The following is a 26,227-nucleotide window of genomic DNA, read 5'->3' as shown; positions in this document are numbered from 1 at the left end:
ACAGTTTTTGAGATTATGTTCATGGTCGTCTGGATATGTTGCTAGCGTTTAGACAAATATTAAGATTGTCGTTTGCCTATTCTTGACGATTTGCAGAAGTTTTTTGAAGTTTGGGAGTATACGAGTATAGTATACGTACCTACTCCCCCTTTTTTGTTTACGAAAGAAAACGGTTGAACCGATATTTTGAAGGGTTGTGTACGTTTCCTCTTCTGATATTTGGAATGATCGATAATTCGGGACGATTTATAGACGACGCTTGGACTGTGATTTGGTTGTTTCCACGTTGACGACTTGGAATATGTCGGTTCCGAGAAAATTGCCAGAAACGAATCGGTTTTAAGACGACGTTCATGTCTCTAACTTTTTCTCCTTTAGGAAGCGAGCTTGATATGCGTGGCGACTGTTTCTCGACTTTCGGAGAGTTTAGATCGGTTTGCAAGATCTTGATGAACAATTATGGAACAATATATCGAGACAGGAAAAATCGCTTAAAACTTAGTTCGCAAGACTATCCGCCTAGGTTTTACGTTCCCTAAAGTTCTATGGCAGCCTCAAAGTAATTTCCTACGAAAATTCCAAGTCTGATTTCAAAAATTTCAAGTCAGAAATACCTTAGTTCTCTCGAAGATGCAGTTTTGTCCCTTCTCAGTTTTGCGTGCTCATTTCCGTTTCCTATTCTCGTGTATGTTCGCCATTTCCGATATTGGTGTTTATCCTTTGAAACTTGATATTTATCTTCCGAACTTGACTGTTATCTTCTCCTTAGATAAGACGTCGATTTTTGTAAAAAGGTTCAACGTAATCGTATAGTTAAGGCGGCTAAGATGTTGAGTTAACCGTTGCCGTTTTATACGATTAATCTGAATCCATGCGAGAAAACAAGTCTTTGCGGGTTTTTTTTTTATCGTAAAGTTTCAATGGTAACTCCGATAGAAACAAGAGACGTTTCGATCGAGATTTGAAGGAGAATACAAAGCTGGATGTAAGGGCGAGTAGGAGCAAGCGAATGAGTTTAGACGAGTCTTATTTGTTTTTGTCGTAAAATCTCGACGGAAACTCCGATTGAGACGAAACGAAAAGCGTTTTGATCGGGATTCAAAAGAGAACACAAAGGAGGAGCTTTTTGAAGCTTGAAAAGTCGCAATGTAGTGAGCTGGGGGTCTGACAGGTCGCTACGTAGCGAGTGGAAGCAAGCCAGGAAGAGTCCTACTTGTTTTCGTTGTAAAATCTCAACGGAAACTCCGATTGAGACGAAACGAAAAGCGTTTCGACGAGGATTCAAAAGAGAACTCAAAGGAGGACCTTTCTGAGGCCTTACAGGTCGCTACGTAGCGACTGACAGTCTGACAGGTCGCTACGTAGCGAGTGGAAGCAAGCCAAGAAGAGTCCTACTTGTTTTCGTCGTAAAATCTCAACGGAAACTCCGATTGAGACGAAACGAAAAGCGTTTCGATGAGGATTCAAAAGACAACCCAAAGGAGGACCTTTCTGGGCCTTACAGGTCGCTACGTAGCGACTGACAGTCTGACAGGTCGCTACGTAGCGAGTGGGAGTAAGCCGAGAAGAGTCCTACTTGTTTTCGTCGTAAAATCTCAACGGAAACTCCGATTGAGACGAAACAAAAAGAGTTTCGACGAGGATTCAAAAGAGAACCCAAAGGAGGATCTTTCTGAGGCCTTACAGGTCGCTTCGTAGCGACTGACAGTCTGACAGGTCGCTACGTAGCGAGCGGAAACAAGCCAAGAAGAGTCCTACTTGTTTTCGTCGTAAAATCTCAACAGAAACTCCGATTGAGACGAAACGAAAAGCGTTTCGACGAGGACTCAAAAGACAACCCAAAGGAGGACCTTTCTGAGGCCTTACAGGTCGCTACGTAGCGACTGACAGTCTGAAGGTCACTACGTAGCGAGTGGGAGCAAGCCGAGAAGAGTCCTACTTGTTTTCATCGTAAATTCTCAACGGAAACTCCGATTGAGACGAAACGAAAAGGGTTTCGACGAGGATTCAAAAGAGAACCCAAAGGATGACCTTTCTGAGGCATTACAGGTCGCTATGTAGCGACTGACAGTCTGACAGGTCGCTACGTAGCGAGCGGAAACAAGCCAAGAAGAGTCCTACTTGTTTTCGTCATAAAATCTTAACGGAAACTCCGATTGAGACGAAACGAAAAGCGTTTCGATGAAGATTCAAAAGAGAACCCAAAGGAGGACCTTTCTGAGGCCTTACAGGTCCCTATGTAGCGACTGACAGTCTGACAGGTCACTACGTAGCGAGTGGGAGCAAGCCGAGAAGAGTCCTACTTGTTTTCGTCGTAAATTCTCAACGGAAACTCCGATTGAGACGAAACAAAAAGCGTTTCGACGAGGATTCAAAAGAGAACCCAAAGGATGACCTTTCTGAGGCCTTACAGGTCGCTACGTAGCGACTGACAGTCTGACAGGTCGCTACGTAGCGAGCGGAAACAAGCCAAGAAGAGTTCTACTTGTTTTCGTCATAAAATCTTAACGGAAACTCCGATTGAGACGAAACGAAAAGCGTTTCGATGAAGATTCAAAAGAGAACCCAAAGGAGGACCTTTCTGAGGCCTTAAAGGTCCCTATGTAGAGAGTGGAGAGTTGGCTTGAGCTCGGTCACTATGTAGCGACCGAGCGGTGTGCGTGCTCGGTCGCTATGTAGCGACCTAGCAGTGTGTGTGCTCGGTCGCTACGTAGCGACCGAGCGGTGCGTGCTCGGTCGCTACGTAGCGACCGAGCAGCGTGTGCTCGGTCGCTACGTAGCGACCGAGCGGTGTGCGTGCTCGGTTGCTACGTAGCGACCGAGCAGTGTGCGTGCTCGGTCGCTACGTAGCGACCGAGCAGCGTGTGCGTGCTCGGTCGCTACGTAGCGACCGAGCAGTGTGCGTGATCGGTTGCTACGTAGCGACCGAGCAGCGTGTGCGTGCTCGGTCGCTACGTAGCAACCGAGCTAGGTAATCGTTTTGTTGTGTTTCCTTTTTCCGCGATTAACCTAGGGGTTTTTCAGCGGTTTTTTGGAGAACAAGTTTTATCCTTCCGAAATGTCAACGGAAAACGTGTTTTGGTAAAACCCTTACGCATCGAGATTTCTTTTGTTCGGTAATGAGCCAAACTTACGGGGTTTGATAAGATTTATCGTTTCCCTTTATGTTTAGAAAGAGAAATCGCGAGCTTGTTTTTGTACTCTTCCTGTGGCGGAAGGTCGCAGCAAGGCTTTCAATTTTGTTGAACATAGGAGCAGTCAGTGCTGCGAGTTTGTCTTTCATATATCCAGACATAGTTTTGATCAAGCGTTTTGTGGCCATGAGTAAGAGTAATCCGTAACCCCCCCCCCCCCCCCCTCCTTCTAGCGCCAAACTGTGGGAACCGAAATTTGCACTGTCGATTTCCGTTTAAATAAGGAAACTAGGAAAACCCTAATTTCCCAGAGGTCCCGGATATCTGCGAGTGCCAACGACAAGTGACCAAATATATGCAGAAATTGTGAAAAGATAAAAACGAGTTTAGAGAAAACAGTTGATCTTATTTCGAGTCCGCGTAAGAGCGTTGCGATCATTACTAGAGATCATGAAAGCTTTGGCCGCAAAGGCTGTCAGCGAGTTACTTAGTTCTAGTGGCCTAAAAGCTCAATCCTAGTTGACTCGCAGCTTGTTGGGGTTAAAAACGGTCACGACGGAATTACCACCCGAAAATCCTCGTAGATCGTATTTCCGAAAGAGATAGTAAAAAGAAGGATACAACTTTCGTAAAATATAACCAATACGAAGTTTTTACGAAGAAGTATCCTTGAGATTCAAACCGAACAAACCAAGCTCGGTCACCACGCATACACGCCGTCCGGTCGCTATGCAGCAACCAAACCCGAGCCAAGCTCGGTCGCTACGTAGCGACCGAGCTCGAACCAAAGCTCGGTCGCTACGTAGCGACCGAGCGATCGTCCCGCTCGGTCGATACGTAGCGACCGAGCTTGAGCCAAAGCTTGGTCGCTACGTAGTGACCGAGCGATCGTCCCGCTCGGTCGCTACGTAGCGACCGAGCTCGGCCAAGCTCGGTAGCTACGTAGCGACCGAGCGATCGTCCCGCTCGGTCGCTACGTAGCGACCGAGATCGAGCCAAAGCTCGGTCGCTACGTAGCGACCGAGCGATCGTCCTGCTCGATCGCTACGTAGCGACCGAGCGATCGTCCCGCTCGGTCGCTACGTAGCGACCGAGCTCAAGCCAAAGCTTGGTCGCTACGTAGCGACCAAGCTCAAGCCAAAGCTCAGTCGCTACGTAGCGACCGAGCGCTCATCCCGCTCGGTCGCTACGTAGCGACCGGGCTCGAGCCGAAGTTTGGTCGTTGTGTAGCGATTGAACTCTTCCGGACATCGACAGACATCAATCCATGCATTCTCGTCAAATCTTCGAACGCTATCTCCCGAAGACCGTAGCAAGCTCAGTCCACGTTTTCCGCTATTCGAACTCATCGATCAAACTTCGCGGAAGAGAAACCGCGGAAAATTCGTAGTAAACGTGTCAAGTCGGAAGACGGCCCAAAGGGACCTAAAACACGACTCGAGGCCCATCCTACGATTTCCTAACCCAAAGCCCGTAAACCGCAGCACGGTTTACGCTTGGCCCACAAGGAAGGATAAATGTCAAGTTTCCGCGGATAAATACGGAAGTTTTGAAGATAATTGTGAAGATCGGGAAAAATGGAATATCTCCATTTTTATGCTATGACGGCTTAAGGGCAGAAGAGTAAAAGCGTAAACCGACCTTGGAGCTAGTATATAAGGAGTCCTAGGCGAGGAGCATGAAGAAGAACTTTTTCAGAGCAAACTTAGCACTTAGAATAATTTAGGCAATTTTTCGTTTTTGTTATTTCGAGCTGCGACTCAATTAGGTTTAGCCGTCTTAGGGTTGCTAGAACTAGGAATCTCGCCGACAGCTCTCGAGCCCAGGCTTATACCTTGTTGTAAACGCTCATACGCAAATTCGGAATAAGATCTTCTTTGCTCTCTTTTTCGATTTCTTATTCTTTATCGTTGTTATTCTCGTGTCCTGATTGCTTGAAGTGTGGTAATTAGCAGATATCCGGGTCCTCTGGGAAATTAGGGTTTTCCTAGTTTCCTTATCTAAACAGAAATCGACAGTGCAAATTTCGGTTCCCACAGTTTGGCGCTAGAAGGAGGGGGGGGGTACGGATCAATCTAACCTGCAAAAGCCACACAACTCTCAGTCAGACATGTCTACCAACGACGCGGATAACGTGAAAACTCCTCTTAACGGAGGCAGCGGCACCGATCTCCACACTCTAGTAGCGGACGTATCCGCGGCCAACGCGCAAGCTAACGCCGTGATGCTCGAGGAGTTCAAAAAGATGTTCGCCACCTATGAGAAAAGGTCGGAAGAACAGGATAAGCTCGTGAATACCTTGACCAAACAGGTTGAAACCTTAACGGCAAGAACCCAAGCTATCCGTCCCCGCGGAACCACCAAAATCCGCGGGAAGAGGCTCGACTTCGCCACCCAACTCGATAGAGCAGGAGTCGCGCGGGAACGACCTTCCGGTCAAAACCCTAGCGAGAAATCTCCCATCGAAAAGGGGAACCCTAAAAATCTTCCGCCCCCTGCAAAGGACTCGGAGGATAACGAAGCCGAACACATTGACCTGGATCCTAGCGATGTCTCCAACGACACCGACGAGGATGTCGACAGACATCCAAGAAGGACCAGAAGCCGATCCGCTCGGGAAGGCTCCCCGTTCGAAAAACCAATGACGGAAGAAGAGAGGAATTCGCCTATTGGAACGAACAAGAGGAGCTGGCCGAAAGGAAACCGAGCTCACTCGCAGTAAACGCCGACAAGCTCGGAAATCCACTGACGAGACATCAGATATCCGCGATCTTCTTGATTACATCACCAAGACTGCGGCAGAAGTGAGAGCCGTAAAGTCTCAAATCCATCATGCTACTAGTGCTGCCCCCGAGATCGATCGACTGTTGGAAGGAGCTCGAAAGTCCCCCTTTACCAGTCGAATTTTGGACATGAGGGTGTCCGATCCGGGAAAAATCAAAGTACCGAAGTACGATGGTACGGCTGATCCAAAAGCGCACCTTCAGGCTTTCCACATCGCGATGGGAAGAGCAAGACTGAAGGACGGCGAAAAGGATGCCGGCTATTGCCGCCTGTTTGTCGAAAATCTTGAAGGAGCAGCACTCGAGTGGTTCGTACGCCTTCGTCGCAACACCATCGGGAGTTTTCGACAGCTCGCGTCGGAATTCCTCAAACAGTACTCTGTATTCATTGACAGAGAAACTTCCGATGTTGATCTCTGGAGTCTCTCCCAGAGGGAAGACGAACCCCTCCGCGAGTTTATCAGTCGTTTCAAGCTGATAATGTCCAGGGTCAGCGGGATAAGCGACAAAGTGGCCATCGACGCGCTGAGAAAGACGCTTTGGTACAAGTCAAAATTCAGAAAGTGGATAACTCTCGACAAACCGCGAACGATCCTGGACGCCCTCCACAAAGCAACGGACTACATAATAGTCGAGGAAGAAACTAAAGTCTTATCGCAAAAACATAAGGCGGCAAGACCATCCTCGAAAGACGCGGATCCGAAGGGAAAAAGAAGAACTCTCGTAACGACAAGTACGTCCATCACGAGGGGGAAGATCTCCAAGGGGCGCATAACTATGCGATCAATTCGGATCAAGGCCGGACCACGGGCAACACATGGACTCGCAACCAAGGGTATGACGAAAACACCTTCTGCGAGTTCCACCAATCCCGAGGACACTCCACGACCAACTGTAAAGTCTTGGGAGCAAGTCTGGCCGCAAAGCTACTCGCTGGAGAACTCTCGGAAGTAACTAGCGTCAAGGATCTCATCCTCGATTCTGATCGCCCTCCAAAGACAGACAGAAATCCGTCCGCATGAAAAATCCCCTCAACGAAACCAACCTGGGGATAAACGCGGTAGGAGGCCGGACGACAAGGTGAACGATAACAATTGTCGCAGAGTCAATATGATCATCGGAGGATCACAATACTGCGGCGATACTGTATCGGCCATCAAGGCTTACCAACGGAAGGCAGAGTCGAGTGCAAATTGGCCTACATGGTCTCCTCCTCGAGATGGCCAAAATTGCTCGATCACTTTCACAAAGGATGAAGCCGGCGGAATCGACCAACCTCACTGCGACCCGCTCGTCATAGATCTCGTCATACGAGATTTAGAAGTCGGAAGGGTACTCGTCGACACGGGAAGCACGGTCAACGTAATCTTCCGCGATACTCTCAAGGGGTTGAACATCAAACTCAGAGAAGTGATTCCGACGCCAAAACCACTCACGGGTTTTTCAGGCGAATTATCAATGACTCTTGGATCGATCCAATTGCCAGTCATGGCCAAGGAGATCACGAAAATCGTCGAGTTCGCGGTAGTCGATCATCCCGCTATCTACAACGTGATCATGGGAACCCCATGGCTCAACGCCATGAAGGCAGTTCCGTCAACTTACCACCTGGGTCTCAAATTCCCAACGCCAAGCGGAGTTACGGCCATCTGGGGATGCCAAAAATAGTCGCGGCTATGCTTCCTCGCAGAACACAAGTTAAGGCAAATCACGACTTCTGCAGCTGTAAACGGCAAGCGCACGAAGATAGATCGATCTTCGACCAAAAGCGCCCCGGGAAAAGATGAATTAATATCGTCAACCGACGCAAACGCATCGGACGTCGAAGCTCGACACAAGTCCGAAGCCCACGCTACAACTCAACCGGAACATCCGGAAAATAGCGTTGACCCAGCCACGACCGACACGGTCAAGGCGGACATCGCGACATCTACCGCCGAGTAAGAACACTCGCGGCATGAAACAGAACTACGAGATGGCTTGATCCTCGAAAGGGGTACGTAGGCAGTTCGTCAAAAGACGAAATGAGCTATCACCCTCTCTAAAAAAGGGGGGGGGGAGTGGGTGCGTATACTCGTATACTCCCACTTAGAAAAATCTTCATTATTGTAATCGAGTTTTTAGGAACTTCAAAAATTTTTACTATAATATATGTTGTCCTTTTTATCGAAAACGTTTACGCTTCAGTAAAACACAAAAGAAACTTTCAGGACACGCCTGAAAATGTTAAGACTCTTGTCTGCGGCCCCTTCCGACCCAAAAATCATAAAGATTATCATCTTTCAAACACACAAAAATACATGTACAATCCTCGAAATAACTGCGAGACGTCGCAAAAGTTAAAATTCGAGGATAATACTAACAAATTGTCCGAACGCGACCACCAAAAACTTACACCTCGTTCTTCGATTGGCCCCGACGAACACGCTAGCCGTCTTAAACAAACGCAATTCGATCACTCTTTTGATCTTCAAAACGTCCAGCACAAGGACAAAAGCGCGCTACAACAAAAATCCGAAATTTTGGTTTAGCACTTCCAGTTGACTCTGAGAAATACGGCCATCTAGGCCTAAGCAAAATCCAAATTCAAAAGGCCACACTCGGCCGAAAACAGATAAAACGATAATCAAACTCAACCATCAATACAAAGGATCAGTCCATCCAAACAGGATCCTCTACGATCGGCTCTCCATCTTCCTCAGCGTCAAGCGACCCTCGACCACTGCTCCGCCCAGTGACATAGACAGTGGACAAGGAGGTATCTTCAAAAGAAGCCTCCATAGCATTATCAATCGATGAGCTGAAACGAGATCGATGAGCCTCGACCGCCGCACGTAGGGAAAAGGAGGAATGGGGTTGTGTACTGCAAAATGAACGTAGTACAGATATGGAAGAATTAAAAAAAACGGGTAGTATGAAAAGCAACGAGTGATCATTCAGCATGTTACCTCCTGCCCCCCACAGTCGCATAAACGAAGGAAGGCACTCCACGGCGACCGAGGCTTGGTCCAATCTAACGTAGAAGAAATAACTCTTCCATCCACAACCGCCCTGAGGAAATCCCTTCAGGACTTCCATATGAGTAAGTGACCTTAAACCATACAGACGATCGGTCCCAACTCGAGACAGGGTAAGGAAGGCTTCGAGATAATCAGCGGTGAGCTCCATCCCTCGCTCATATCCCAAGACTAGCAATCCGACAAGATGCTTTATACCGCGGGGAGAAATCTTACTTATCGAAACTTCCAAACGGTTCAGGAACTCTACTATAAGCAACGGAATGGGAAACCACAGGCGAGCATGCATCAGATGCTCCTCGTACAAAGTAAAAAAACCTTCGGGAGGTTCGGCAGCTCTCTCCCCCTCGAGGGGTAATCGAAAATCCATGTTTTCCGGAACGTGACAGAAGCTACGTACGGTCCCGAGGAACGGAAGAGTACACCTGCTCGGTCTCCCAACGACCCTTTCCGAAAAAGGTCTCATGGGAAACCACGGCTTGGGAGGCGGCTCTTCCACGTTGCACATATCCACCCAATATGCGTCGGCCTCGGTAGGGTCGACGGAGTGTGCCACGAACTCGATCTCTCGGAAAACCTCACCGCGTCCGTAACGGACGGTTCCGCGATTGAAGATAGTATGCCGAGCGTTTGCCGAAATCCCTTGAGACATTCTTGACAAGGAGGAAAAGGAAAAGTCTCAATGATAGAGAGAGAAAGTTGAAAGAACCTTTTCACTCTTAAACTTTGAGAAGATAATGGAATGAAAATCTAGAAACAAGTTACCTCCCTTCTTATAGGCATGAGGATTTACTATTCAAGCTCGGACTTTCGGATAATATTCCATCCAACACGCCTAACTTACCAAACATGCCTAACCGCACGCTAGGATCCTACGACGCATGATCCTAACGGGCTGGCGGGCTAACTGTTGGGGTTAAAAACGGTCACGACGGAATTACCACTCGAAAATCCTCGGAGATCGCATTTCCGAAAGAGATAGTAAAAAGAAGGATACAACTTTCGTAAAATATAACCAATACGAAGTTTTTACGAAGAAGTATCCTTGAGATACAAACCGAACAAACCAAGCTCGGTCACCACTCATACACGCCGTCCGGTCGCTATGCAGCAACCAAATCCGAGCCAAGCTCGATCGCTACGTAGCGACCGAGCGGGACGATCGCTCGGTCGCTACGTAGCGACCGAACTCAAGCCAAAGCTCGGTCGCTACGTAGCGACCGAGCGCTCATCCCGCTCGATCGCTACGTAGCGACCGGGCTCGAGCCGAAGTTCGGTCGCTGTGTAGCGATTGAACTCTTCCGGACATCGACAGACATCAATCCATGCATTCTCGTCAAGCTCAGTCCACGTTTTCCGCTATTCGAACTCATCGATCAAACTTCGCGGATGAGAAACCGCGGAAAATTCGTAGTAAACGTGCCGAGTCGGAAGACGGCCCAAAAGGACCTAAAACACGACTCGAGGCCCATCCTTCGATTTCCTAACCCAAAGCCTGTAAACCGCAGCACGGTTTACGCTTGGCCCACAAGGAAAGATAAATGTCAAGTTTCCGCGGATAAATACGGAAGTTTTGAAGATAATTGTGAAGATCGGGAAAAATGGAATATCTCCATTTTTATGCTATGACGGCTTAAGGGCAGAAGAGTAAAAGCGTAAACCGACCTTGGAGCTAGTATATAAGGAGTCCTAGGCGAGGAGCATGAAGAAGAACTTTTTCAGAGCAAACTTAGCACTTAGAGTAATTTAGGCAATTTTCCGTTTTTGTTATTTCGAGCTGCGACTCAATTAGGTTTAGCCGTCTTAGGGTTGCTAGAACTAGGAATCTCGCCGACAGCTCTCGAGCCCAGGCTTATACCTTGTTGTAAACGCTCATACGCAAATTCGGAATAAGATCTTCTTTGCTCTCTTTTTCGATTTCTTATTCTTTATCGTTGTTATTCTCGTGTCCTGATTGCTTGACGTGTGGTAATTAGAAGATATCCGGGTCCTTTGGGAAATTAGGGTTTTCCTAGTTTCCTTATTTAAATGGAAATCGACAGTGCGAATTTCGGTTCCCACACAGCTCGATAACATAAGACGAAAAAAGATACATAAAAGGTTTTTGATTGATTTCGGACTGAACCTTGTTAAAGGCTGCCTACGTACCCCTTTCGAGGATCAAGCCGAACGTAGTTCAATTGATAGAGCTGGACAAGAGACCGAACTGCCTGGGCGAGTTCGTCTAGTAATTGAGTGCCAGTCATAGAAACCAAACTTGTCGAGAATAAAGCCTAAAGTTTCTAAGTGCAGAGAATTCTGAATCTAAAAAGTTCTCCTATGATCCTCGCCTAGGACTCCTTATATACTAGCTCCAAGGTCGGTTTACTCTCTTACTCTTCTGCCCTTAAGCCGTCATAGCATAAAAATGGAGATATTCCATTTTTCCCGATTTTCACAATTATCTTCAAAACTTCCGTATTTATCCGCGGAAACTTGACATTTATCCTTTCTTGTGGACCAAGCGTAAACCATGCTGTGGTTAATGGGCTTTTGGTTAAGAAATCGCAGGATGGGCCTCGAGTCGTGTTTTAGGTCCCTTTGGGCCGTCTTCCGACTCGAAGCGTTTACTACGATTTCTTTCGACAAAGAAAGAACTTTCCGCGGTTTCTAATCCGTGAAGTTTGATCGATGATTTAGAATAGCGGAAAACATAGACTGAGCTCGCTATGGTCTTCGGAAGATAACATTCGAAGGTTTGACGAGAATGCATGTACTGGTGTCGTACCGATGTTCGGAAGAGCTAGGTCACTACGCAGCGACCGAACTTTGGCTCGAGCCCGGTCGCTACGTAGAGACCGAGCGGAACGAGCGCTCGATCGCTATGTAGCGACCAAGCTTGGCCGAGCTCGGTCGCTACGTAGCGACCGAGCGAGACGGACGCAGCGACCGAGCGAGACGGGCTCTCGGTCCCTACGTAGCGACCGAGCTTGGCTCGAGCTTGGTCCCTTCGTAGCGACCGAGCGGGACGGACGCTCGGTCGCTACGCAGCGACCGAGCTTGGCTCGAGCTCGGTCGCTACGTAGCGACCGAGCTGTGTGCATGCTTGGTCGCCGCGTATCGATCGAGCTTGGCTTGTCCGCGGTCTGATTTCCATACTCGAGCTTGTCCGCGGCCGATTTGGATACTTGTCTGTTGCCTTCGGACAATCGGTATTTAGTGGTTCGATTGAGATTTGGACGATATTTTACTGCAAAGCTCTTCGTAAAGATATCTTTACGAAGATTACTTTTCGTAAAAACGTTTATGCTGATTTTTATGGACTTTCAGATATTGATTCCGTCGTGACCGATTTTGACCCCAACAACGGACCAGGGTATAGAACAGGGAGGTTTTCACGATTTGCAGAGCTTAGTATCGCAAAAACACTGTTCTCTAACCTCTCTGAATTTCCAGGAACAATCGGCATGGCTTTTGATGGGGATAGAGAGATATTGTTTAGGTTTTTTCTAGAGAGATAAAGGCGTAAGAAAGGGTATTAGAGAGGGCACTATATATAGAGAAACATAGAACGTGAAACGGCGGGAATTAAAATTTCTCAAAATTCATTTATCTTATTTCCCGCCAAACGACAACATTTAACAAACATGGCATCCGAGTTATATAGCCTATTACGGCTGATTTAATATTTGGGATTTAGGGTTTAGGGTTTAGGGTTTAGAGTTTAGGTTTGTTTATTTAGGGATTTAAATATAACAAATAACATAAATTTAGTCTTAAAATGCGTTGTATATAGTTTAGGAGAGTTGTATTATGAGCACACTCTATATCTACATGTAAGGTTTTAAGTAACTGCAAGACAACATATACCTCAAGATCATGATCGATTCTAAACTCGTTAATTCAATAAATAAGAGACATTCGGTTGATTATATATTCACTTATTAGGGAATGTTATAACATTTTGAAGTATAAACATATCAATTATTTTAATTCAGGGTATGGTTTAAAGTATGGCTGACTTTTATCTACCTTAACGGCTGCTTTATGAAGACGAATCTGCTGACTTATTAAATATTTTCCTATCTTAGGGTATGGTTTGAGGTTTGGCTGAGCTATATCTACCTTAACGGCTGTTTTATGAAGACGAATCGGCTGACTTATTAAATATTTTCCTATTTTAGGGTATGGTTTGAGGTTTGGCTGAGCTATATCTAACGTAACAGCTGCGTAATTTAAACAAGGTGGCTGAGTTACGATAAACAAATCATAACTTTAAGTCAAGTACAAAATATCTAGCCATAAGTCATACAAAACTCATCTTCATTCATCGCCAAACGACCCTACCAAACTACAACTTCCTTCATCGAAGACATCTGCTGCCATCTTCATTCTCAGACCTTGAATATTTTCATCCGATATCCCATCAAAAGCTACACCAAGCGCTAGACACTCGACGAACTTCAATGCATACACTCCACAGTCGCCTCTCAGGTTGTTTTGTGGAACAATACGTTTTGTTCTTCGTCTGAATACAAACTCTTACTTGGCAGGGACTCGGATATCATCAGGAATAAGGGCATTCAGAATCGCAGGGATCATACCAGTAAGCGGCCTAAAGAAATTTAGCATTCTCAGCTCACTTTCGAGTGTTTGCTCTCCAACGATTGAATCATAGCAATCAACCTTCTCTTTATGCAGATCCACGTGAAAACCCACCCAATGATTGCCGCCAGTATTAAGCACTCCGTACAAGTGATCTACATCTGTAAACCACCGCAACTTTGTCTGAATGTCTATGGGGATCAAACCGTTTGCTAACCCCTCGTAACCACTTCCTTTGAATTTGACCATTTCCGGTTTGGCTTCGAACTGCTTATAATCGTGAACCCATGATTGAAGGAACCAAGAGTCTATAAAGGCAACGCGCTTGGACCAGATGGGCTGGGATCTTGTTTGGACCTTTGAATGAGGACTCTAATATACGCAGCAATATGCTGCACAGATAATATATAACTCAGCTGTACCATACTTATAACTTAGCCGTAAAATAAATATAACTCAGCTGCATACTTACATTTTGAACCAGTCATCCATATTCTTTGATGGGCCAAGGTCTTGGAGTGATGCGGATTCTGTAGAACTCAATATCCTCGTGAGCTTCTCCATGTGGAATTTTCCTGATAATTTAACACAACTCAGTCTCTGTAAAATCTTTTTATTAGCTACAATCAACGAAATGGTGCAAAAGTCCTTACTTGTGTGGCTTTAGGTGTTGCAAAAGATTATTTCTTTTAATCGGATCAACAGGTCCTAGGGAATCATATATTGCAGGTGAAGGTTCTAAACCTTTTCTCATGCACGTCGTTACATTGTCTCCGATGTGGGGAAATGGTACAGAAGGACCAAATTCCGCACTCATTTGAGATCCATCTGGAGATAATTGAACAGCTTTCAGCCGATACTCCTTTATTCTTCCACACCTTTTCCTTTCATCTTCCTCCACATCAGATTCCGGCAACAGTTCGTCTGGCCACAGTTCGTCTGTTTCCGCCTCAATTTGCTTAGTCGGAATGGTTATTCTTATTGTACCACTGCGAGTCCTTTTTGAAGCAGGAATATCCTTCTTTAAGTCAGCCTCTTCTTGCTTCTTCTTCTTCTTCTTCTTCTTAAATCAGCCTCTTCTTGCTTCTTTTTCTTCTTTAACTCAGCCTCTTCTTGTTTCTTCTTCCTCTTCAACTCAGCTTCTTCTTGCTTCTGCTTCTTCTTTAACTCAGCTTCTTCTTGCTTCTGCTTCTTCTATAACTCAGCTTCATTCCTCTTCAAATCAGCCGCTAAGTTATTTCTTTTCCCTAAGCCCCTGCAACTGCGTCCGAATGGTGGTTCCTTACCAGGAGAATCAGAGACCAAATCAGCATTTGTTGCATCGGCATTACCAAACGCCGAATCCAAGTTCTTTTTCACCCCAACAGCCTTATCCCTGACAACCTTCGAATTCAGCTTTGCTCCCATACCTTTCGCATCAGCTTTAGCAATATCATCTGCCAGATTCTTCTCAGATTGGCCTTTATCAGGGGTCTTTTGCGGTTGGCTGTCTTCGGACTGTTTATCAATAGGGGTCTTAGATGCAGGTTGACCACTATTGGAGTCCGGCTGTCGGTTGTCTTCTGAGACCATCACGTTTTGACCATCAGGTTGACCACTATTGGACTCCGGCTGTTGGTTGTCTTCTGAGACCATCACGTTTTGACCTTCAGGTTGACTACTATTGGACACCCCCAAAAACTCTCAGACGCTCTTCAACTGTAGTTTTCACTGTATCTCCAATGGTATCCAAAAGGCCTCGGGAAAAAGATCCAAACTTGGTGTCGTATTCTGTTAATCTCGAGTCAAATTTTCGGTCCAACTTCTCGAGATGAGCAACTATGTTCAGCAGAACCGCTTCACTACGACCCTTCTCCTTTGCACTCTCCTTCTCCTCTAGAACAGTAGTTTCACCCTCATTGATTTTCACCTCCTTCTGTTTCTTACCTTTCTTCTGCTTCTTTGAGGGTGGCTCAGCCTCTGACGAAACTCCAGCCTTCGTTTTTTTGTTCTTCTCATTCGATTGCACATAAAAATCTCTAACAAACCTATCTGCATGTATATCTTTAATTAGGTTATCAAGTTGTGGGTCATCTGCTTCATCCTTCCACTGAGGAAACAGCTCTTCTAGACCCTCCTTCATCACCATTTTCCTCACACACACCTACAATACAAAAACATAAATCAGTCATTAAAATTAACAACTCAACCATAAAATAATCCAATAACTCAGACATTACATTACATAATTCATATGTCTGATTTAAACCTTACCGTTCCATGATCATTCATCTCCTTAGCTATTGTAGTAGTAAGACTTGCACGAGTACGACTTCCACCCCATCGCAAAAGCGGAATTTCGTCTGGATTCACTTTTCTGCCATAAATCTCTCCGAACACTGTGACAGATTCATACGCCCAAACCAATAACACGTCCTTGAAGCCGCTAAAGGTATACGATCCTCCTTGTGGATGCAACAACTTGATAGAATCAACAAGAAATTCATAGGCAGTCCGACCCCAAGGATAAGTCATCAGGGCGTCATCATCGAATACTCTTTTTGCACTTTCAAAGGGTATTCTACAATTATGATGCAAGCCATAAAGTCCAATGGCTTGAAGAAACAACAGCCCATACCATTTCCGCTGATCAGCACTCCAGAATGGACACTCCGTTAAAACTTCTACAAGTTCATCAAACTTGGGTCCGTACCCAAGCGGCACTTTCAACAACTCCCACAACACTTTGTAATTCTCTGGATCAGGTTCAAAACTTTTTTCTGGAAGTGGATTTGTGTTTAAACATGTGATCTCACCAAATTCTATGAAGCTAAACCTGAGAGGTTGATCAACAACGATAGACCAAATCTCCTTCTTATAGACTCGCAGCTGTCTACAAAGTAGATAATGTACGGTCTTACCAGACCACACCAATTTGCTCTCAGCCAGTTTAGCAATCAATCCAACAGGATACGTCTTCTGATTATCCCACACATCTATTCCAATTGCTTGTCTAAGTCGAGGGATCTCAGAAAAATGGCTATTCGTATTAATGCTTTTGTTTTCAAAAATAGAAGCCCCTTCAGGGTAAAGTCTTGGAGGGTAATCCCTTGCTAGATCTTCGGAAACATCCATCTGATCAAAAAAGACATATATAACATATCAATGATAAATCAGAAGAAAGGCATAAAATAAACAAGCCACAAAACATAACTCAGCCATCATTACATAAATAAATCAGTCACAAAGAATATTAAATCAGTCACAATTACCTTCTATAAATCAGTCGTTAAGGATCCTAAATCAGCCGTAACGAATACTAACTCAAACTCAGACAAAACATATATCTAACTCACAGCATTAATTATACTCACTCAAATACTCGAAAAGCTCAGAGCAAAGCCTCGAAATATACCAGAGAATACGATTACGGAGATTTGACGAGACAACCAATCTGAAGAAGAAGCTTACGGACACACGATTTCAGAGAAAACGCTTACGGAGACTAGAGAAGAAGATTACCGAGATTATTTCAGAGAAGCCGCTTTGCCGAGAAGAGTTGTAGTGAACACGATTTCGAAAACAGTTAGGGTTTAGTGGGAGAACAGTCTCGGAGAAGTTAATGATCGTCGTTTGATTTTCCTTCGTGTTAGGTGACGTGGTATCATTACTTCTGATGTGGATTTTCAAATTAAAATTAATCACAACTAAAAAAAAATAATAAAGGGCTTAAACAGTAATTTACTAGAGTTCTAAAAACACTATAGTCATTTTCAAAAGATTTGTATTAGTCTAGTCATTACCTTACTTTTTTGTATTAGTCTAGTCATTTTCTCTTAATTTTTTTCTTAATACTACTATACTTGTTTCTAAATACTTTTTTTTTTTTAAAAGACTATAATCCATGTTTCCAAACACTCCAAATCTTTTTAATAGTCATATTCAAGTCTCCAAACACTCTAATTTTGTACTTGAGTTTTAATAATATAGATTAATTATTTCAACATAATTTAGTTAAGATTCAGTGTCTTAAAATATGAGTCATATTATTTTTCTAATACTAGTCTCTCAACTGGTAGATATTTCTTGTAGAACCCGTGGTTTGAGACAGGATTTGTTGTAAAGACTGAATAGTCGTGGCCATTTACCATCTGTCGTCGCCGTTTCTGGCGTTCACGGGCTTTGTTGTTTCGGAATTTGGAGCCAATAGAAAACGTTCTTGGCTTCGATCTTACCGTACCGTCTCAGCTGCGCGGTAATCTGTTTCATATGGTCGGCCGAAGGAGTTCTAGTTCCTTGTTGGTAAATCTCTTCGAGAGCCTTTAAATGATCCGGTGTTGGGTTCCACCGTGAGCTCACCATTACTGGTGGATGTTGAGTCTCTGAGTTTAGCATCATCAGCTCCCTCTTGTTCTGCTCTGCTGACATTGTTTTTTTTTTTGTAAGAAGGCTTCTGCTGTCATTGTTGTCATCACTGTTTTACAAATCATAACAAGCAAGAAAAATGAGCATTGCCCTCTCTCTAGATACAGAACATTTATAAAAAAATTAACAAGAAAGCCAAGAAAATGAGCATTAATGGAAACTAGAAAATATATCTTTTGTAAGGGGGGGGAGAGAGCGAGAGAGTAAGAGAGACCCATGTTAAAGCGGTGGTCGAAATTGGTATTTGCGGCGGAAGTGGGGCAAGAGTAGATGCGTGTGATGAGAGGACGAAGCTTTCTTCCTCCGTTGAAGGAATCTGCACCTCCTTCGTTCTAACCCATCATCCACATTTCGAACTATTTTAATAAAATATTGTGTGTATATTGGAGCGGAGAGTGAGTGAGAGATATCAACTAGATTTTCCCTCTGTTTCTGAATAAGTGTCAATTTGACATTTTTCATACAGATTAATAAAGTGGATAAAATATATATAAGTTGTTATTAATTATACTACTCTGACCAATAGTATTTGAGATATAAAATTATTTATAAAATCAATGCAGGTTGCTATTAATTTTCAGCTCAAAGTAAGTATAATTTGCATTTGAATTGTAAAGAGACACTTTTTGTGTAGCAAGAAAAAATGTTAGAATGACACTTATTATAAAACATAGTGAGTATATTGTGGGAACCGAAATTCGCACTGTCGATTTCCGTTTAAATAAGAAAACTAGGAAAACCCTAATTTCCCAGAGGACCCAGATATCTGTGGGAACCGAAATTCGCACTGTCGATTTCCGTTTAAATAAGGAAACTAAGAAAACCCTAATTTCCCAGAGGACCTGGATATCTGCTAATACCACACATCAAGCAATCAGAACACGAGAATAACAACGATAAAAATAAGAAATTGAAAAGAGAGCAAAGAAGATCTTATTCCGAATTTGCGTATGAGCGTTTACAACAACGTATAAGCCTGGGCTCAAGAGCTGTCGGCGAGTTTCCTGGTTCTAGCAACCCTAAGACGGCTAAACCTAATTGAGTCGCAGCTCGAAATAACAAAAATGGAAAAATGCCTAAATTGCTCTACGTGCTAAGTTTGCTCTGGAAAAATCCTCCTTTCATGCTCCTCGCCTAGGACTCCTTATATACTAGCTCCAGGGTCGGTTTACGCTTTTACTCTTCTGCCCTTAAGCTGTCATAGCATAAAAATGGAGATATTCCATTTTTTCCGATCTTCACAATTATCTTCAAAACTTCCGTAATTATCCGCAGAAACTTGACATTTATCCTTCCTTGTGGACCAAGCGTAAACCTTGCTAAGGTTTACGGGCTTTTGGTTAAAAAATCGTAGGATGGGCCTCGAGTCGTGTCTTAGGTCCCTATGGGCCGTCTTCCGACTCGACACGTTTATTACGATTTCTTTCGATAAAGAACGAACTTTCCGCGGTTTTTAATCCGCAAAGTTTGATCGATGATTTAGAATAGCGGAAAACATAGACTGAGCTTGCTACGGTCTTCGGGAGATAGCATTTGAAGGTTTGACGAGAATGCATGGACTGCTGTCGTATCGATGTTCGGAAGAGCCCGATCGCTACGCAACGACCGAATTTTGGCTCGAGCCCGGTCGCTACGTAGCGACCGAGCGGGACGAATGCTCGGCCGCTACGTAGCGACCGAGCTTGGCTTGGGCTCGGTCGCTACGTAGCGACGAGCGGGACGATCGTTCGGTCGCTACGTAGCGACCGAGCGGGACGAGCGCTCGAACGCTACGTAGCGACCGAGCTTGGCTTGAGCTCGGTCGCTACGTAGCGACCGAGCATGACGAGCGCTCGGTCGCTACAGGTTGGATGCTCGGTCGCTACATAGCGACCGAGATCGGCTCGGACTTGGTTGCTATGTAGCGACCGGACAGCGTGTATGTGCGGTAGTTACGCAATGACCGAGCTTGGTTCGTTTGCTTTGAATCTTCAAAGATACTTCTTCGTAAAAACTTCGTATTGGTTATTTTTTCGAAAATTATATCTTTTTTTTACTCTCTTTCGGAAATGTGATTTCTGAGGGTTTTCGGGTGATAATTCTATCGTGACCGTTTTTGACCCCAACAGTTAGCCCCCCAGCCCGTTAGGGCCATGCATCGTAGGGTCCTAGCGTGCGGTTTGGCATGTTTGGCAAGTTAGGCGTGTTGGATGGAATTAATATCCGAAAGTCCGAGTTTGAATAGTAAATTATCATGCCTATAAGAAGGGAGATAACCTGCTTCTAGCTTTTCACTTCATTATCTTTTCAAAGTTTAAGAGTGAAAAGATCCTTTCAATTTTCTCTCTCTACCATTGAGATATTTTCCTTTCCCTCCCTGTTGAGAATGTCTCAAGGGATTTTAGGAAACGCTCAGCCTATTATCTTCAATCGCGAAACTGTCTGTGACCAACGCGGTGAGGTTGTTCAAGAGATCGAGTTCGTGGCACACTCCGCGGACCCTGCCGAGGCCGACGCACATTGGGTGGCTTCGCGCAACGTGGAAGAACCGCCTCCCGAGCCGTGGGTTCCCGTGAGGCCCTTTTCGGAAAGGGTCGTCGGGAGACCGAGCAGGTGTACCCTCCCATTCCTTGGAACCGTACGCAGCTTCTGTCGCGTTCCGGAAAACGTGAATTTTCGATTACCCCTCGAGGGGGAGAGGGCTGACCAACCTCCCGAAGGCTTTTTTACTTTGTACGAGGAGCATCTGATGCGTGCTCGCCTATGGTTTCCCATTCCGTCGGTTATAGTAGAGTTTTTGAACCGTTTGGAAGTTTCGATAAGTCAGATTTCTCCCCGCGGTATAAAGCACCTTGTCGGGTTGCTAGTCTTGGGGTACGAGCGAGGCATATAGCTCACTGCTGAATATCTCGATGCTTTCCTTACCCTGTCTCATGTTGGGACCGATCGTCTGTACGGTTTTAGACCGCGTACTTTTATGGAAGTCCTGAAAGGATTCTCTCAGGGCGATCGTGGATGGAAGAGTTGTTTTTTTTACGTTAGATTGGATCAAGCCTCGGTTTCCGTGGAGTGCATTTCCTCGTTTAGGCTACTGTGGGGGGTAGGAGGTAACGTGTTGAATAACCACTCGTTGTTTTCTTACCACCCGTTTTTTACCTTATATCTGAACTATGTTTATTTTGTAGTGCACAACCCCATTCCTCCTTTTCCGGAAGATCTGTGCGTCGTCCGAAACCTTCTCCGTGGTGGCTCGCTGTTTTGGGGTTATTTCTCTCCCGAGAGGGTCAGTGCTGCGGTCGACACTCATCGATCTTGTTTCAGCTCGTCGATTGATGATGATATGGGGGTGTTTTTTGAAGATACCTCCTTGCCTGCTGTCTATGCCACTGGGCAGAGCAGTGGTCGAAGGCCGCCCGACGCTGACGATGATGCAGAACCGACCGTCGAGGATCCCGTCTTTGGTGGGTGAGAAGGTAGCGATTGGATGGACTGATCCTTTGAGTTTGATTATCGTTTATCTGTTTTCGGCCGAGTGTGGCCTTTTAAATTTGAATTTTGCTTAGGCCTAGATGGCCGTATTTGTATTTACCGGGACTGGCCGTTGGTGGCTTTGAATCCCTTACCGCTTTACGCGGTTTTATATATATGATGAATGTTTCATTTCAAATTTTCCTGAGTAGGTTCGAAGTAAATATGAGTTGTCGTCTCATATTTAATTCCGATGAGACGTTCAATCTGTTGGTTCGTTCGTGATTTTCGTAAAAAATTACTTATCTTTACGATTTTCGGGAACATTGAGATGCGAACCGATAGACATGGTTTAGGATCTCGTATCATTTAGATATCATGTCTTGAGATGTTTGAGACCAGAGCGTTGGGTTTAGGGCAAGATCTAGGTTTACTTTCAGTTAAGGTTTGTGCGGTGACTAGCCGGCTATCGTTTTTCCTGTTGCGATTTCTTCCTGACTCACACCAATTTAAAGTCCGCGATAGGTTCTCGGCTTATATGACTTGTATGGTACGAATCGAGCATCTTCTCAGAGGCAATTTTTAAGCCAACTGGGAGTGCTAAACCAAAATTTCGGATTTTTGTTGTAGCTCGCTTTCGTCCTTGTGTTGGACGTTTTTGAAGATCAAAAGAGTGATCGAATTGCGTTTGTTTAAGACGGCTGGCGTGTTCGTCAGGGCCAATCGACGAACTGGGTGTAAGGTTTTGGTGGTCGCGTTCGGACAATTTGTTCGTATTATCTTCGAATTTTAACTTTGCGACGTCTCGCAGTTGTTTCGAGGATTATACGTGTATCTTTGAGTGTTTGAAAAATGATAATTTTACGATTATGGGCCGGATGAGGCCGCCGACAAGAATCTTAACGTTTCCAGGCGTGTCCGGAAAGTTTTTGCGTTTAACTGAAGTGTAAACGTTTTCGATAAAAAGGAGCAACGTAGATTGTAGTAAAAGTTTTTGAAGTTTCTAAAAACTCGATTACAATAATGAAGATTTTTCTAAATGGGAGAATACGAGTATACGCACCCACTTCCCCCCCTTTTTAGAGAGGGGGATAGCTGAACTCGTCTTTTGACGAGCTGCCTACGTACCCCTTTCGAGGATCAAGCCATCTCGTAGTTCTGCTTCATGCCGAGAGTGTTTTTACTCGGCGGTAGACGTCGCGCTGTCCGCCTTGACCGTGTTGATCATGGCTGGGTCAACGCTATTTTCCGGATGTTCCGGTTGAGTTGTAGCGTGGGCTTCGGACTCGTGTCGAGTTTGAGTTTCGATGTCCGATGCGTTTGCGTCGGTAGACGATTTTAATTCGTCTTTTCTTGGGGCGTTTTTGGCCGAAGATCGATCTATCTTCGTGCGTTTGCCGTTTGCAGTTGCAGAAGTCGTGATTTGCCTTAACTTGTGCTCTGCGAGGAAGCATAGCCGCGACTGTTTTTGGCATCTCCAGATAGCCGCGACTCCACTTGGGGTCGGAAATTTGAGACCCAGGTGGTAGGTCGACGGAACTGCCTGCATGGCGTTGAGCCATGGGGTTCCCATGATCACGTTGTAGATAGCGGCGACGATTTTCGTGATCTCCTTGGCCATGACTGGCAACTGGATCGATCCAAGAGTCATCGATACTTCGCCTGAAAAACCCGTGAGCGGTTTTGGCGTCAGAATTACTTCTCCGAGTTCGATGCTCATCCGCTTGAGAGTGTCGCGGAAAATTATGTTGACCATGCTTCCCGTGTCGACGAGTACCCTTCTGACTTCTTAGTCTCGTATGACGAGATCTATGACGAGCGGATCGCAGTGAGGTTGATCGATGCCGCCGGCTTCCTCCTTTGTGAAGGTGATCGAGCAATTTTAGGCATCTCGGAGAGGAGACCAGGTAGGCCAATTTGCACTCGACTCTGCCTTCCGTTGGTAAGCCTTGATGGCCGACACAGTATCGTCGAAGTATTGTGATCCTCCGATGATCATGTTGACTCTACGACGATTGTTATCATTCCCCTTGTCGTCCGGCCTCCTACCGCGTTTATCCCCAGGCTGGTTTCGTTAAGGGGATTTTTCAGCGGGTGGGTTTCTGTCCGTCTTTGGAGGGCGATCAGAGTCGAGGATGAGATCCTTGACGCTGGTTACTTCCGAGAGCTCTCCAGCGAGTAGCTTCACGGCCAGCCTTGCTCCCAAGACTTTGCAGTTGGTCGTGGAGTGTCCTCGGGACTGGTGGAACTCGCAGAAGGTGTTTTCGTCATACCCTTGATTGCGGGTCCACGTGTTGCCCGTGGTTCGGCCTTGATCCGAATTGATCGCATAATTATGTGCTCCTTGGAGATCTTCCCCCTCGTGATGGACGTACTTGTCGTTACGAGAGTTCTTCTTTCTCGCTTTCGGATCCACGTCCTTCGAGAATGGTCTTGCCGCCTTATGTTTTTGCGATAAGACTTTAGTTTCTTCCTCGACTATGATGTAGTCTGTTGCTTTGTGGAGGGCGTCCTGGATCGTTCGCGGTTTGTCGAGGTTATCCACTTTCTGAATTTTGACTTGTACCAGAGCGTCTTTCTCAGCGCGTCAATGGCCACTTTGTCGCTTATCCCGCTGACCCTAGACATTATCAGCTTGAACCGGCTGATAAACTCGCGGAGGGGTTCGTCTTCCCTCTGGGAGAGACTCCAGTGATCGACATCGGAAGTTTCTCTGTCTATCAACACAGAGTATTGTTTGAGAAATTCCGATGCGAGCTGTCGGAAACTCCCGATGGTGTTGCGATGGAGGCGTGCGAACCATTCTAGCACCGCTCCTTCCACATTTTCGACGAACAGGCAGTAGTAGCCGGCAGCTTTTTCGCCGTCCTTCAGTCTCGCTTTTCCCATCGCGATGTGGAAAGCATGAAGGTGCGCTTTTGGATCGGCCATACCGTCATACTTTGGTGCTTTGATTTTTCCCGGATCAGATACCCTCATGTCCGAAATGAGACTGGTAAAAGGGGTCTTTCGGGCTCCTTCCATCAGTCGATCGATTTCGGGGGCATCACTAGTAGCATGATGGATTTGAGACTTTACGGCTCTTACTTCTGCCGCAGTCTTGGTGATGTAGTCGCGAAGATCGCGGATATCCGATGTCTCGTCAGTAGATTTCCGAGCCTGTCGGCGTTTACTGCGAGTGAGCTCGGTTTGCTTTTCAGCCAGCTCCTCTTGTTCGTTCCAATAGGCGATTTCCTCTTCTTCCGTCATTGGTTTTTCGAACGGGGAGCTTTCCCGAGCAGATCGGCTTCTGGTCCTTCTTGGATGTCTGTCGACGTCCTCGTCGGTGTCGTTGGAGACATCGCTAGGATCCAGGTCAATGCGTTCGGCTTTGTTATCCTCCGAATCCTTTGCGGGAGGCGGAGGACTTTCAGGGTTCCCCTTTTCGATGGGAGATTTCTTGCTAGGGTTTTGACCCGAAGGTCGTTCCCGCGCGACTCCAGGTCTGTCGAGTGGGGTAGCGAAGTCGAGTCTCTTCCCGCGGATTTTGGTGGTTCCGCGGGGATGGATTGCTCGAGTCCTTGCCGTTAAGGTTTCAACCTGTTCGGTCAAGGTACTCACGAGCTTATCCTGTTCTTCCGACCTTTTCTCATAGGTGGCGAACATCTTTTTAAACTCCTCAAGCGCCGCGGCGTTGGCTTGTGCGTTGGCCGCGGATACGTCCGCTATTGGAGTGTGGAGATCGGTTCCGCTGCCTCCGTTAAGAGGAGTCTGCACGTTATCTGCGTTGTTAGTTGACATGTCTGATTGAGCGTGATGTGGCTTTTGCGGGTTAGATTGATCCGTATCCCCTTCCTTCTAGCGCCAAACTGTGGGAACCGAAATTCGCACTGTCGATTTCTGTTTAAATAAGGAAACTAGGAAAACCCTAATTTCCTAGAGTACCCGGATATCTGTGGGAACCAAAATTCGCACTATCGATTTCCGTTTAAATAAGGAAACTAAGAAAACCCTAATTTCCCAGAGGACCCGGATATCTGCTAATACCACACGTCAAGCAATCAGAACATGAGAATAACAACGATAAAAATAAGGAATTGAAAAGAGAGCAAAGAAGATCTTATTCCGAATTTGCGTATGAGCGTTTACAACAAGGTATAAGACTGGGCGCGAGAGGTGTCTGCGAGATTCATGGTTCTAGCAACCCTAAGACGGCTAAACCTAATTGAGTCGTAGCTCGAAATAACAAAAACGGAAAAATGCCTAAATTGTTCTAAGTGCTAAGTTTGCTCTGGAAAAATCCTCCTTTCATGCTCCTCGCCTAGGACTCCTTATATACTAGCTCCAGGGTCGGTTTACGCTTTTACTCTTCTACCCTTAAGCCGTGATAGCATAAAAATGGAGATATTCCATTTTTCCCGATCTTCACAATTATCTTCAAAACTTCCGTATTTATCCGCGGAAACTTGACATTTATCATTCCTTGTGGACCAACCGTAAACCGTGCTGTGGTTTACGGGCTTTTGGATAAGAAATCGTAGGATGGGCCTCGAGTCGTGTCTTAGGTCCTTATGGGCCGTCTTCCGACTCGACACGTTTATTACGATTTCTTTCGATAAAGAACAAACTTTCCGTGGTTTTTAATCCGCAAAGTTTGATCGATGATTTAAAATAGCGGAAAACATAGACTGAGCTCGCTACGGTCTTCGGGTAGCGTTTGAAGGTTTGATGAGAATGCATGGACTGCTGTCGTATCGATGTTCGGAAGAGCCCGATCGCTACGCAACGACCAAATTTTGGCTCGAGCCCGGTCGCTACGTAGCGACCGAGCGGGACGAATGCTTGGCCGCTACGTAGCGACCGAGCTTGGCTTGAGCTC

General features: G+C 45.7%; 1 protein-coding gene across 1 annotated transcript; it reads right to left on the bottom strand.

The window, feature by feature from the left end:
* Positions 1–15,178: 15,178 nt before the first annotated feature.
* Positions 15,179–17,925, bottom strand: LOC125600431. Its single transcript, XM_048773136.1, has 3 exons — positions 17,713–17,925; positions 15,772–16,632; positions 15,179–15,661 (listed from the first exon to the last, which is right to left on the bottom strand). Exons 1-3 carry the CDS (start codon positions 17,923–17,925, stop codon positions 15,179–15,181), a joined length of 1,557 nt encoding a protein of 518 aa, XP_048629093.1.
* Positions 17,926–26,227: the final 8,302 nt, after the last annotated feature.

This window comes from Brassica napus, unplaced genomic scaffold, assembly GCF_020379485.1.
Source record: "Brassica napus cultivar Da-Ae unplaced genomic scaffold, Da-Ae ScsIHWf_2251;HRSCAF=2904, whole genome shotgun sequence".
Classification (NCBI taxonomy): Eukaryota; Viridiplantae; Streptophyta; class Magnoliopsida; order Brassicales; family Brassicaceae; genus Brassica; species Brassica napus.
This window is presented reverse-complemented; position numbering and strand designations above follow the sequence as displayed.

Excerpts from the sequence above, each read along its gene's own strand:
- LOC125600431 (XM_048773136.1), bottom strand. The coding sequence starts at position 17,925 with ATGTCAGCAGAGCAGAACAAGAGGGAGCTGATGATGCTAAACTCAGAG. Across the intron at positions 16,633-17,712 it reads GTAAGATCGAAGCCAAGAAC|ATGGATGTTTCCGAAGATCT; the intron begins GTTTTCTATTGG and ends TTTTTTGATCAG. Across the intron at positions 15,662-15,771 it reads AGATGAATGATCATGGAACG|GTGTGTGTGAGGAAAATGGT; the intron begins GTAAGGTTTAAA and ends TTTGTATTGTAG.